General features: G+C 39.5%; 1 protein-coding gene across 2 annotated transcripts; it reads right to left on the bottom strand.

The window, feature by feature from the left end:
- Positions 1-6,035: 6,035 nt before the first annotated feature.
- Positions 6,036-10,742, bottom strand: GTF2H5 (general transcription factor IIH subunit 5). Of its 2 annotated transcripts, none has more exons than XM_050894406.1 (3): positions 10,690-10,742; positions 10,128-10,246; positions 6,036-6,877 (listed from the first exon to the last, which is right to left on the bottom strand). In XM_050894406.1, the coding sequence occupies exons 2-3, from the start codon at positions 10,160-10,162 to the stop codon at positions 6,697-6,699; spliced, it is 216 nt and encodes a 71-aa protein (XP_050750363.1). In that variant the 5' UTR covers positions 10,163-10,246; positions 10,690-10,742; the 3' UTR covers positions 6,036-6,696. The 2 variants fall into 2 exon arrangements, with proteins under 2 accessions (XP_050750363.1, XP_050750364.1); XM_050894407.1 differs by lacking the exon at positions 10,690-10,742 and adding an exon at positions 10,446-10,569.
- Between the last annotated feature and the right edge of the window lie 2,835 nt (positions 10,743-13,577).

Raw genomic sequence — 13,577 nt, 5'->3', positions numbered from 1 at the left:
AGTATTTTTACCTCTCACTACTGACAGTATATCAGCTATGCCAACATTGTAGAAATGTGCAATACTTTCCTATCTGCAAGTGATCTCTTCACAGCTGAAAGTGTACCCATCGTTCTGCACGTTCTGTAATTTACAGCTGGGTCCATCTCTTCTGTAACAGAAAAGCGAACAACTGTATAGCTCTGACAGCCAACTCCTTCAATCTATAGTCATCCAGAAATTTTGCTTGCTGCTTCTTTCCTGAGGGGCTAGTTTTATGGCTAATCAATTACCTGTCAGTTTTGGTGTTGGTGGGTTTTCTTTGGTGTGTTTGAGCACATTACTGCATGGGTATTATGAGTCTCTTTTTCTTTTGGTAAAAGAAAAACATTAATTTGAAAATGAGATTTCTTCCAGGAACCTTATACTTGTTGTTGTTACTAACACCTAGAATTGCTCAAGCACAAAAAGCTAAAAGCTAACAATAATACTTGAAACTTTTCACTTTTTAAATTTGTCCACTGGACAGCAATTTTATAGTCTGTTTCTATTCTGCAGTTAATCTGCTTATTACTGCTACACAATCAGAGGAGAGAAAATTACTTTTTCTGTCTGTATGAAAAATACAATCACTAATATCCAAGGTATTAGGGTTTTTTCCCCCCTCATACTAAAACTTAACTGGTAGGTGTTGTGGGTTTTTTGTTTGTTTGTCTAGGGAACATACTGAATTTTACCTTTATATAGGTGTAAACCAATAAAGCTATTCACTTTTGGGGGTAATGAGGGAAAAACTTTCTATATGTCTCATTTCTATGTACTACTAGCAACACCGTAGGGATACAGATACAGAAATCCCCAGTGCAGATTGAAATACACTAAGATTGAATAGTTGTTGTATGTGTCTTCCATACAGTATGGTGCATGTGCTCTGAGGAACAGGTACCCTACAATTACATGCATTTTGTATGATGAGGAAATAAAGAGAAAAAAACTTCATAAAAGTTACTTCTGACTGTATCAACAATGTCTTCCTGTGATTTACGCTCACTAAAAATGATGTAACTTAATACAGAGCAATTCCTAAAGCAGGCTTGTGGTGTGGAGATACACAGACCTACCAGTAGCATCTGAAGGGAAGACCACATTTCAGACACATCAGTTTAATGTAACAGGACTGTGCACCTAAGCACAGAAAGAAAACATTGGATAACTAAACATCTAAGAAATTTCAGAGCTAAAGATACTACATTCCAAAATTTCCTATTGCAAATATCTTTCTAGAAGGATCCTTTGAAGTTGAATGTTCATCTCCACCTGAAAGCATAACCAGAGAGAAAGATATTAATGTTCCAAAGTACGGTAAGTCTCTTACCCACCATTGCCCATGCTGCAGCAATTTTTTAAAAAGCAGTTTAAAATATTGGTAAGAGCTCCCCTTACTGGTCTGCCTTCAAATTGTTAAGTCTTGAGTCCTGAAAATCTTTTTATATGAAACAAAGATGGGTAAAATATTACTTCTATTCCACATTAAAAAAAAAAAAAAAAAAAAAAAAAAAAAGAGCTCCACATCATATTTCTATCAGATACCCTATTTTTCAAATTTCTTATTAGTTGTTAAGTCATCAGACCAAAGATAATAACTTAGTTTAGGAAGAATTTGTTCTTCCATCATTATGAACTTCACCAATTTATTGAATCCTTAATTTTGTATGGAACATGTAAGCCTTGTCAAAGTCTGAATTACAAAACAAACATGGACACCCAATTCTGACATACTGAGTAATGCCTCATTTCACAGTAACCACCACCAGCTTTAATGGGATCATTTGTGGGATAATCAATGAGTCAGTGTGGGAAAAGTATCAGAATCTGCTGTGGAACTGGGAACTACAAAAAGATGTATTACAAAATCTTACTGTTTTCTTCAGTGGCCTACTGCCTGGTTGGAAGAGCAAAATATACCTCTCAGCCTGCATTGGTTTATATGATTAAAGACTTGTTGATATTTTATATATATTTTTATATATATATATATATATATGGTTTTTAGAGCCCTACTTTTGCAAGCTCAACCTAGGGGCTGACTGAAATTGGACACTTATGGTGATGATGCCAACTAAGAAAGGTTAAAATAAGTCATTTTAATGACACCATGAAATACCATTATCTTCAATTCACAGTAAACAATCCTGTTTACTTCAGCTCACAGTAAACAATCCTGCTAATGCATAAAATACATGTTCTCTAGTTTGTTCTTGCATACTTGAGGTGGCCCTGCAGAGTTAACTTGAGTGAGAAAAAACAGTAAAATCTGTTGTTCTGCCACATTAAAAAAAAACAGAATCAGAAGATATGCTTTTGAATATACCCTACAATCCTGGAAAGACTGTAAAATAGGACTTCTTAATGTACAACAGCACTTGGAGAAGTTTTTGTATAGCACATCATACTAGCCATCTAGTGTTCAGCACTGTGCTACATAGAACAAAAACCAAACTATCATTACAAGCACATTAAATTTCTAAACAAATAAACAAAAATACTCCATCATTCTTCATTCCAAATGGATTCAGGTGCCTACCTTTTTATGAAACAACACTGGCAGTTTAGCTACAAAGTCAAATCCACTCAGTCTGGGTTCTCTCAGGTAAAATGGTGAAATTCCCTGAAGAATTCTATTTTCTTTCAACACAGTTTTCTTTCTTGAGGCCACATCCATTCTCTCTACCGATTGTTGGTTACTTCCTCCTTTACTCCACTGGACAATTATTCTCCCTGGGCTAACTGTTGTACTGGAGAGAAGGAAAGTGGACTTATGCATTGGTAACAAGCTAAGAAATTCATTATAACCCCTATCTATACTGACTAACCCAGGGTCGTCATCATCATACTGCCAACCCCTACATTAAAAAAACCCACCCTCCAGAATTAGCTTATCCCACAATTTCTACAAGTATCTAAATATGTGTCAGCATTTAGGCTTGTTTGCTTCTTTGGTACACTATAGTCATATTACACAGCTCTCTTTGAAGGCCATTAGTAAACAAACTTTAAAAAAATAATCTGACACTTGAACAAAAAACAAAACACCAAATAGTGTAATTTTCAATAAAAATGAGGTGCTATTGTTTTATTTTAATAGGAAGCTGCATTTTCAGTTTCCACCCCTCTCTTCCCATTTAACAAATATTTTGTTTGCATTGTTCAAATTCTCTTACCTTGCTTTGGAGATCTCTCTCATCTTTCTGTCAAATATTACTCTTTAGCTTCTGCATTTGTGTTAATGAAAGTGGTATTTGTAAGCCTGTTCAAAGTTACAGTAACTACCCAAGAGCAACTGTTTACAGCACAAAAGACAAACAAGTGAACTTGTAAACTTTTTTAGAGCTAAGTATAAATAAGTAGCAAATAAGAAATGAAGTTCAAATAACTGTCCCTTAGGTAATTATTCTACCATGCTCTTCCTCCAGTAGACAAGATACTTTCAACTCAGACTGAAAGCAAAAAGTGAAGCACCAGCTCAACGCTTACCAGTGAAAGCCTATCAAGATAAAATTTGCTGCTTCAACAAGAAGCAACATGAGTCTGTCATTCAAGTTCTATTTTTGCTGCTCAAGCAGGACCTGAGCAGAGTATAGTCCCTATGCTAGATATCAGTGAAAAAAAGTGAACTTATTAGCTATGGATAGAAATGCTAAATTAACATATAATATTCCAAATACAGGGAGAGCTGATGTTCTCACCACATCAACTCTGTTAGCAAAACATGTATATATTTAAACAGATATCCTTAACCTTTTATTCTCAAATGCTTCCAGCCTTTAAAAAAAATAAGATATTTTTAACACAGTGTTTCATTCCGAGCTCCACTCACCAATAGTATTTCACACCTAAATGAAAGCCAGCGAAAACATTTAAAAACTGTAAGTGTAAATGTTAACTATCTCAAAATGTCTTGATACTTTTAAAGCTAGTATCTACTTTTCTCCCATCTGGGCTATATATACATATATATATATACATGTATTTTTAAAAGCATGTAAGTTCCAGGATTCTATGCATTTAAAAAAAAAAAAAAAAAAAAGCTTTCTGGGGTCCAAGTTTACTCAACCCCAGAAACCCTTGGGTGTTTTGTGTTTTTTTAATACACATACATACTGAAGTTCCAAAAGCTTCCTCACTGGATTTCCTTCACTATACTACATGATTCAAGACCCTTTTTTCCCTAGAAACTACAAAGAACTCAGCTCTTTAGAACCCATAAGGAGATGCCAATTTGCTTCTTTATATCTTTTGTTTATTCTTCCAGCATAGAACCAGTTAGGCCTGGTTAGGTAGCAGGAAGGATCTAAGTCTTGACAGGTTTAGAAGTTAAAATCCATAAACATGTTTGCTTGAAAAAGATTGAGAGCAAAGAGTATAAGAATGCATGCCTAACTGTTTAGTTCATACAGTTTGGAACTTCTACCCCTCTGCATTACATAAGCCATTTATCACTGGAAATATAACTGGAAATATAAGCTAAAACACAGGTAACGCAACAATAAAGCTGTGCAATTAACCAGGAGAAAATGACAAGAACTGCAAGAAGTTTATCATAGACTTAAAAGGAAAATTACAATAGAAATGTAGCACTAGACATGCTAAATAGAGAGAAGTTTAACAGGTGTAATTCTAACATGAGTTAGAATTCTATTCTTCAAATACTGTCATTTGAAGAGAGAGTGAGGGATCATTTACCTTTCATCAAAATCTGGATGGAAAATAAACTAGGATTCCAAACAAAGGATATAAGACATTTTCAAATGAATTGCATTAAGCTATCATACCATGTTAAGACTACTGATTATCTCTCCATTAAATGAGCATCCAATAATCTTCCACAAAATAACAGTTATGAGGTCAATGTTTGACCAATCTCAAGAAATCTTATTTCAGGTGAAGATGTGTAGCTGGTTCTTGATCTACGTGACTGGGGAAGCATTCACTTGTAAAAGAAGGAGATGAAGCAACTTGAACCAAACCCCATTGTTTTACACAGTCAGAGAGAAGGGGGGGTACCAGAAACTACATGAAGCTAAATTCCACAGGGCTATTTGCTCCTCCACATGAGCCTGAACATATGTAATTCTGCAGAAGTTTCTTTGGATAGCTTTTTGATTAAAAATATCTAATGAAACTTTCTCCTGAAGCTTCCCCATTCCTGGGTCGGGGGGTGGGGGGTGGGAACAAACCAAAACCACCAACTAATCTGATATCTACTGGACAAGAAAAAAAAGCAATGGTGGGAGAGTCAGTGAAGAAAACTGTTCCTTGTAAAAGCGTTTCTATTTACACTCATTTTTCCCCACAAAGATAAAAAGATGGCATCTATCTGATGTACATGAGCAGCTCTGAAAACCAAGCTTCCCTTTGAAGTTACATCCTAGAAGTCTTTCATTTATAAATGATTACTTATAGATCCAATAAATTTGACTATTTTGAGTAGGAAGTAGGATAAGAGAAAAGGTAATACATGTTATTCTTCTTGTTTCTGTAACTTGTATCTGCCATATTGGTAGACAGAAATATTCACAGGTTTTATCATCATGCACTAGCTGACTTACTAAATAAGCCAGTGTCTGGACAGTGAGTGACAAATACAGTGTAAAAAAACCCTATGAAACTATGAGGCTTTTTCTTTGCAGCAAAGTGCAATAGGGGAGGAAGAGCTAAGCTGAAGGGAAAAAAAAAAAACCAAACCAAAACCCCAACGCCCCCAAAAAAACAAAACCAGCATTCTTCTTTGCAGGTAGAGCAACCAAGTCTTTATTTCCCCTTCCTGATCACATAGCTTATTCTGACTAGGTATTAGCTTCAGTGGAAAAATACAAGCAATTATATCTAAAGGATTGGTCTCCCATTTATGTTACCCCTTTAATTTGCTATTGTTGATATGCAAGCAATCAGTTTACAATCAAAATGTGACGATCTGGGGTAATGGATTTTGTTGTCCCCATCCCCCTATGTCCCCCCTTCCCCTCCAAACACCTAGATTCCCACCACCACTCCCCAAACCCAGACCAACACAGAAAGCATAGCCTTGGTAAAAGCAGGCAAGTAATATAGGGCATTTGTAAAATGTTTGGAAAAAAAACCCAAACAAAAACCAACAACAACAACAAAAAAAAACAAACAAAAAGAAAACTCACACCAACTTTCATTTTGGTGTATAAAACCCATTAAGTTAAAGCAGTATCTGACCATGCCTTCAACTTATGGAGATGTTCCATCAAGCACAGATCATACTTTAAGAGACATTCTTTACATTCTATCAGTCACACTATAACCAGATTTAATCAGTTCCACAGGAATGTAACATGCCAGAGGAGTTCCTATAGCATTCCAATACAGAAACACTACTCTAATTTTTGGGTCATACCATCTTGCAAGATAAAAATCCTAAAGGAAAAACAGAGAGCATGCATCAAAAATTCTCTAGGCAAGTCCTCAAGTGTATCATTTTAAGGATTTTAATAAAGATACCATAATCTTTCAAAATGAGAAATAAAATCCAATTCAAGAGTATTTTGTCTATGAAAACGATCCATTTTCTAGAGTAGCCACTTCCATGTAGAACTTACTAACCACAGTGTATCTATTAAAACAGTAACAACCCAAGCTATTGAAATTCACTATTCCAAAATTAGCAGTAATCTCATTTCTCTAGTCCTTTTACTTCTGAGTAATAGGAAAAGAGTTCTGGTCCATTAACTCGCCCACTCTCTCCTGGAGGAAGTTAACCAACTCGGCTAATACAAAGACATGAGTTTCATCCAGGTCTTGTATGATGAACTTCTTTCCCAATGCATTCGATTCATCCAAGTAGAGCAGAAACTGCTTCATTGCTGGGTCACTGTAGAGACAAACACATCAGATCCCACCTCATTGCAATAAGATACAGTTAAAAACAAACAAAAAACCCACTGTTTGAAGACACTCCCAAAGTCCTTTGGGAAATTTATATTAATTTCAAGAGTTGCTCACAATTTAAATAAAGTTTATGAAGCTGTGCTTGTTTTGGGAGAAGAGCTAGCTGCCCGATTAGCAGAGAACTGCCCCAGGCTGCTGTTAAAGTAGCTTAAAAGAACCCAAAGCAACAAACCCAACCATTAATAAGGCAAGTTTGAACTTACATTTCTATCTTCAGCAACAGGACCATAAAAACATGTTTTCTTAAAGCATATTTTTGTTTAAGGGTAACCAAAACCCAGGAGAACATAGATCTCACTCAAAGCAGTATAGCACAGAGAAAAAGTGGTCATGTATGAATTGTACATTTATCACACCGTAACTGAACGGTCTCTTCTTTTTCATGATGTCACCTTCTAAGTTAAATTTAAGTGTTTAGAAGAAAACATTTAAATATGGAAATTACAGGTAACTGAACGAGCTGCATTATACTAAGCAGCTAGATAAAGTGGCTTCAAAAGATAAACTCTTTGATCCACTGAAATGCTGAAGAATTCAGACAATATTACTCTGATACTAGTTTTTACAAAACAGGAAAAACACGCCCTTTGGTAAAACTTAGTATTTGATTGCAACAACTGGTGAAGAATATGTGCAAGACAAACAGGAAACTGGAATCAGGTAGTTCAGGACACCTTCAAAATTATCAACATAGTTGTTTTGGCAACATAGTAAATCTTAAAAGAACTCCTTGGTTAATCTTCTCTCTTTTAAATGCAGTATGAGGACCAATTCTCCCTTACCTAAAAGTATATATGGTGCAAAGATATGCACTATGAGACGAAACCCCTCCCCTGCCCCCTACCCAGCAACTCAAAAAACAACCTTTAATATCAGCCTCAAACCTGCAGAAGCACGACTAGAGTAAGATGAGCTTTCAAAGTACAAAGCAATTTTGAGGGAAAGAGAATGGGAAAGTCTGGAAGCTATATCTTCTTTAGAAGAGCTATTATTTATGTGCTCTGGCATGTAAGAAGAGAAACAGAAGAGTTGAGAAAAATCAAATACCAGAAGTATGTGGTTCCCAGCATTCTTCCACATCCCCCTTTGAATGGGTGCAGGGAGGTTTATTTTTTGCTTGTTTCATTCAGCTGTACCTTACTGACTCACATTAGTAGTACTAGATGGCACAAGCTTTTGTCTTAGCTGGTATGACCAGCCTGTATGATGTTAGGCAGTATCCAGAGACTGGTTTTCACACACTCAAAAGACAGAACTGTAATCAGTGCCAGCAGATTTATGTCACAGCAGAAACACTGATCTCATTACAGTGCTTGAAGATTATAATCCTTGATATAGCGTCTTCAGAAAAGTTTAGCTATTTACTGGAAGAATATGGGGAAAAAAGACCTGCACAACATTTCACTATTTTATTTGCATGATTTACACATTCAGAAGTAGGTTTTTTTTTTCCACTCCCCATCCATTTGGTATCTGTCCTGGTTTCAGCTGGGATAGAGTTAATTTTCTTCTTAGTAGCTGGTATAGTGCTGTGTTTTGGATTTAGTGTGAGAATAATGTTGATAACACTCTGATGTTTTAGTTGTTGCTAAGTAGCGCTTGTCTTAAGCCAAGGATTTTTCAGTTTCCCATGCTCTGCCAGCAAGCAGGTGTACAAGAAGCTGGGAGGGAGCAGAGCCAGGACAGCTGACCCGAACGAGCCAAAGGGATATTCCATACCATAGAACGTCATGCTCAGTATATAAACTGGGGGGAGTTGGCCGGGAGGAGCTGGGGTTAAACCACGACAGTATCTTAAACATCCTCAGAATATTGTTTTGTAAAAAACTTGTATCTGAAGTGTAAACAAGGGGACAGGTTTATAGTAATTCTGCATCTTCTCCTAGGATGGAATTTTGTGTGCAATCATAGGCTACCCTTATGCAAAGGTGAAGAGAAAAGAAACAAACAAAACCAAATCACCAAGAGCTAGCAAAACCAACTCGAAGGTCCATTTCCCAGAGTGCTGTTGAAAACATCTGATGGCCTAATAAATGCTGTAGATTTGTTATCAGATAGACAATTCCCTTCCCTTCCAGGGAGACTGATTAGAGTACTAAGTGGGACGTGGCCATGGAGCTGAATAAAACAACACAGACCTTTAGGTATGTGTAAAATAAACACATAAGGTGCAAAATAAAATACTTTGCTAACTGCTTGAGATTTTAGAACTTCTTGCCTTGTTAGTCAAGAATTCTGCTCTGGGCATCTTTACATAGTCAGCTGCAGGCAGGCAATTTCTTGTGCTTCAGAAGGTTTGTCAATATACTAGCATGGAGCCAAATTTGAGAAGACAGGCTTTTTGTTATAGCAGTTTAGGCTCTGAACTGCTCACACATAGCCATTAGACATCCAGACTTCAGCTGGCTAACGTCCAGTCAGCTCAGAAGTTAGCTGCTGCAAGATCACAGTTCTGTGCAGGCACATCATAAGAGGTTCAAGGTTCTTCTGCTTTTGAGCAGTTATAATCTGTTAATGTTTACAATCTACGTGTACAGCAGAAATCTTATATGTCATATAATGCTATGCAATGACCCCACAAATCTTGACTGATGCTTCTTTTTACTTTGGAGGTAACTAGTTATCTGATTCTTAGTCTAGAGACTTCAGATTGTACAAAAACATGTTTACTGCACATACATCAAAAGCTTACTTTTACAAACTACAAGCATGTTCCTTTTAAGTATGATCTACAAGCAGCCATATGTCAACCTTGAATGGAATTTGGACTGGAGTTGATGAAAAAAGACAGGAAAGAAAGGATGAGAGACTATCTCATCTCCCTCTAGAATCAGTAAAGAAACACATTGCTCACAAACAACAATTAAAAAAACCCATTATTTGTAAGCAATATAAAGAACAAGAGGGAACATCTAATGGTTAAGCAGAAGTGGAAAACAGTATCTTGAAACAAAAATGGAGTTTGGAATTAGGATTACCTACAACTGCCTCTCTCCTTCCCCCAAAGGCTGCACTTTTCTCTTGTCTGCTTGTTCAGCATCACCCCTTCTCACAACAATTCCTTCCCCCCCCCCCCCCCCCCATCTAGACTCTTAAGTTACTTAGAATATTCACGGCTCTAAAGAAATAAGTAGACTTTGACACAACGAGAGACAGTAAGTGCTGCTACTAACCATTCAATCAGAACACCTTTCAGAACATTCACCATCTTCTCAGTTCTCTTACAAACGCTGAAAGGAAGAGGTGACAAGAACAACTCTTGCTTTGGGTTACACACGTAAACACAGGAAACCTGAAAGAAAAAGAAACAACGCCTTGGTTGAACTCAGCGATCCTTCAAGACAACTCACCTCCACCGGACCAGCAGCGCTGCCCGGCTATCAGGCCGAGCGGCCGGGGGCTTGGAGAGAGGCACGCAGGGCCAGGCCAGGGTAGCAGGGCCCGCTCAGGTATGGCGGTGAGCTGTGAAAATTAAAGTTCTCTCCCCTCACCCCTGAGAGCAGTCCGGGCAGCTCTGCCCCCCCGCCAGCCCGGCCGAGCTCCTCCACCGGCTGCAGTCGACTACCGGCCCTTCCACTGCCGGAGGCGAGCCGCGGCCTTGCGAAAGGCGGCCTGGGCTGAGAGATACAAACCCCAACCCGCCCCTGGGACGGCTAGGGGCGTTGAACGGGCGAGACGGCTTCCGGCCGGCAGGCCCCGCCGCTCCCAGGGCCTCCGGTCCCACCCGCCGTTCACCTCCGCCACTACCGCCGCTCGCGTCCCTGACGACGGAGAGACCGGCACCGCGCCCGCCAGCCACCGTCACGGCTGTGGCAGGCGCATGCGCAGCCTTCCCCTCTCCCGCCTCCGCTTCCGGCATCGCCTCCCGATTGGCCGGGCTGCCTGCAGCGTGCTGACGTCACGGCAGCGCGTGGGCGCCGGTGCCGGGTGCGAGGAGGAGAGGCGGAGGCGGAAGGTAGCGGTGGCGTTTGCCCAGGGCGGGGGGGCTCGGTTGTGTCGGCCGGCGGGCGGGGCGGGGCGGGCCCGGTGGGGTCGGGCTCCAGGGCGGGACACGGGGAGCTCAGTCCTGCCGTCACCGCCTGCCGAAGCGGGGTGCTTGTTTACCTCAGAGGGTTTGCGGGGGTGTTTTCCCGGCTTAATATTTGTTATTATTTTAACGACCTCGGCCTCGAAGTCCCTCCTGGCTCCGGGAGCCCGCAGCGGCGAGCGCGCCTGCGCCGCCCCACGGCGCCCCGGCCTCAGCCTCCGCCTGCCGAGCGGCGCGGCCCCGCCCGGGCGCGGCGAGGCCTCGGGGAAGCCCGCGCTTGTTAAAAACCTCCAGACACAACAGTGGTGCCTTAGGCTTCACCTGCTCCGTGTGAGCGCATAAAAGGTAGCAAATGTTTTTTTCCCCCCTTTGGAGAGAGGCACGCAGTTATCCCCGCTTTGCTCCTTGGCCTTTTAGACGTTGCATTGCCTAAAATTGTTTTTTTTTTTTTTAAATGTACCCTAGTTGCCAGGCGGCAGTGTTCCTGCCCCACGCTGGGGTAATGGCAGAAACGTTGGCACCACGCAGCGTCATCGGCACGGGCCGGTGCAGGAGTTTGTTGCAGGCTGCAGAGCTTCCTGAACCAGCTGCGAAACAGGGTGCAAAATGGGTCCTTTTGCGTTACATTTGTATATACCTAAGCGCATTTGCTCTCAGACCTGAACAGAGCTTCCTGGCAACAAAGAAACGGTACTCGCTTTGGCCTCTCGTGTTTGCAGGTGCATGTTTTGGATTCAGGGAGTTGTGGCACCTGATGTCACTGAACTACCTGTTTATTGCAGTTACGCGCTGTGGTTAGGTAGAAGAATAAATGTGAAGACTGTGGTTCTGTGAATAAAGATAGTAAAGGAACTGCCATAGATTGGACAGAGAGTTTGGAGGTGGGGGAGGTGTCTCCAGAGGACTGATGATTAATGTCTTAAAAGTGTTTCCTAGTGTTGTGTACTCTGTTGAAGTGAATGCATGAAAACAATACTGAAATGACAGAAGCCAAAAAGTTGTCTGCTGTGATTGTGGCAGTGCTGGGGTAATGCTGACATTTTTCCAAAATCTCCCAAACACAAGCAAGAGAAAGGAAAAATCAAAGCTTTTGGGGAAACAGGAAAAACAGGAAGACATATTAATAGAAGGAAACAAAAAAAGTCCCTTTGTTTAGAGAAATTGGACACTGACATTAAAAGTGATGCAAGCTCTTTTTTTGGCCTGTAGAGATTACCTTAAATTCAAGGAGAATATCAGGGGCTCCCATATTTCAAGATGAGATTTACCGATCAAGATTTACACACGTGACATTTTATCATTTTGAGTTAATTGTCATTGTGGTGATATGGACTTAATTTGACATTTAATAAGGATGTCTATGTTTCCACCATAATAAGTTGATAAATATGTGAGAGTGTGGTGTGGTTTTAAATCCGTTTAAACAGATTAACTCAGTATTTCAGTCAGTGTAAATGTATCAATGCAGACACTAAAATTTCACTTATAAAATATGAATTTCATGTTACTTTATAGTGTATGCAAAAACATTTTTTGTGTATTTTGTTATTGTTATAAATGTTTAATATTCTTTCTGGATTTTGGCTTAATTCCTGTACTAAAAATACTACACATTCTATCTACTAAGACTGGAGATTAAGTCTTCAGCAGAAGTAACATGCAGAACTTGGTGGTTGTTGTGGGTTACCAAAGCCAATTTGTTTATTTTCCTAACTTAGGTAAGTTTTTCGTATATAAATCAAATGTAAAGGCAGTAACTTTTGCTAATACATAAAATGGTAAATATACGTGAGTGCTAGAAACAGGAATTGGTGCTTTTGCCTGGCCTAAATTGCCTTGGTTTTCAGTGCTTGACTAATATAGCTATACTTTCTTTGAACCTCATTGTGCAGAGGTTAAGATACAGCCTTGATCAGTGGGCTGAAGTGCATGGCTCCTTTACGGTCTCTTCTGAGTAGTCCTCTTGTTCCAAGAGGCAAGGTAATATCTAGAATGTGTAAGGAAGTTGCAGCGTGCTTGTCTTAACTCATCTTCCTACCTGTAAAATGGGGAAAATTCAGTGCCTTGCATCGTAGATAGGTCAGAAGAATAAATCGTTTCATATTTCTGATGAACTCACATACTACTTTCATGGAGACCGTTACTGTCAAGAATATTCGTGCTTGCATTGAGTTGCTTGTACATTCAGAACTTTGGTAGTTCTAAAATAAGTTATGTGTGTTTGTGACTGTTTGGAAAAAAAATTCTAGTTTGATTTCAGCATTCAGTGAATACAGTGCAATTAGTCTGTCAGTATTCTGTGTCTTCATAATGTTGAATTGCTGAGGTCTTAATTTTAGAAAAGGTTCTCCCCTTCTTCATGGCTATGGCTAGGTTTTAATTCTTTTGCATGTGTAAGAATTTTTGTAGAATGAGATGTGTCCTTTATGTTTTACCTGTAAGCATGCCCTATGAGTTTCATGAGCCCATGGAGTCAGAGCATTTTAGAACCAATACTTATTTTTATTAACTGTAGAGTTTTTACATTCTTGAAGTATGAGTCGGATTTGCCTTTTAAAGGCAAAAATATGTAGTAGTTCTTGGAGCCTTGTTAGTG

The sequence above is a fragment of the Gymnogyps californianus genome, chromosome 3 (genome assembly GCF_018139145.2).
Source record: "Gymnogyps californianus isolate 813 chromosome 3, ASM1813914v2, whole genome shotgun sequence".
In the NCBI taxonomy this organism is placed as follows: domain Eukaryota; kingdom Metazoa; phylum Chordata; class Aves; order Accipitriformes; family Cathartidae; genus Gymnogyps; species Gymnogyps californianus.
Note: the sequence above shows the minus strand (reverse complement) of the source record. Positions and strands in the feature narration are given on the sequence as shown.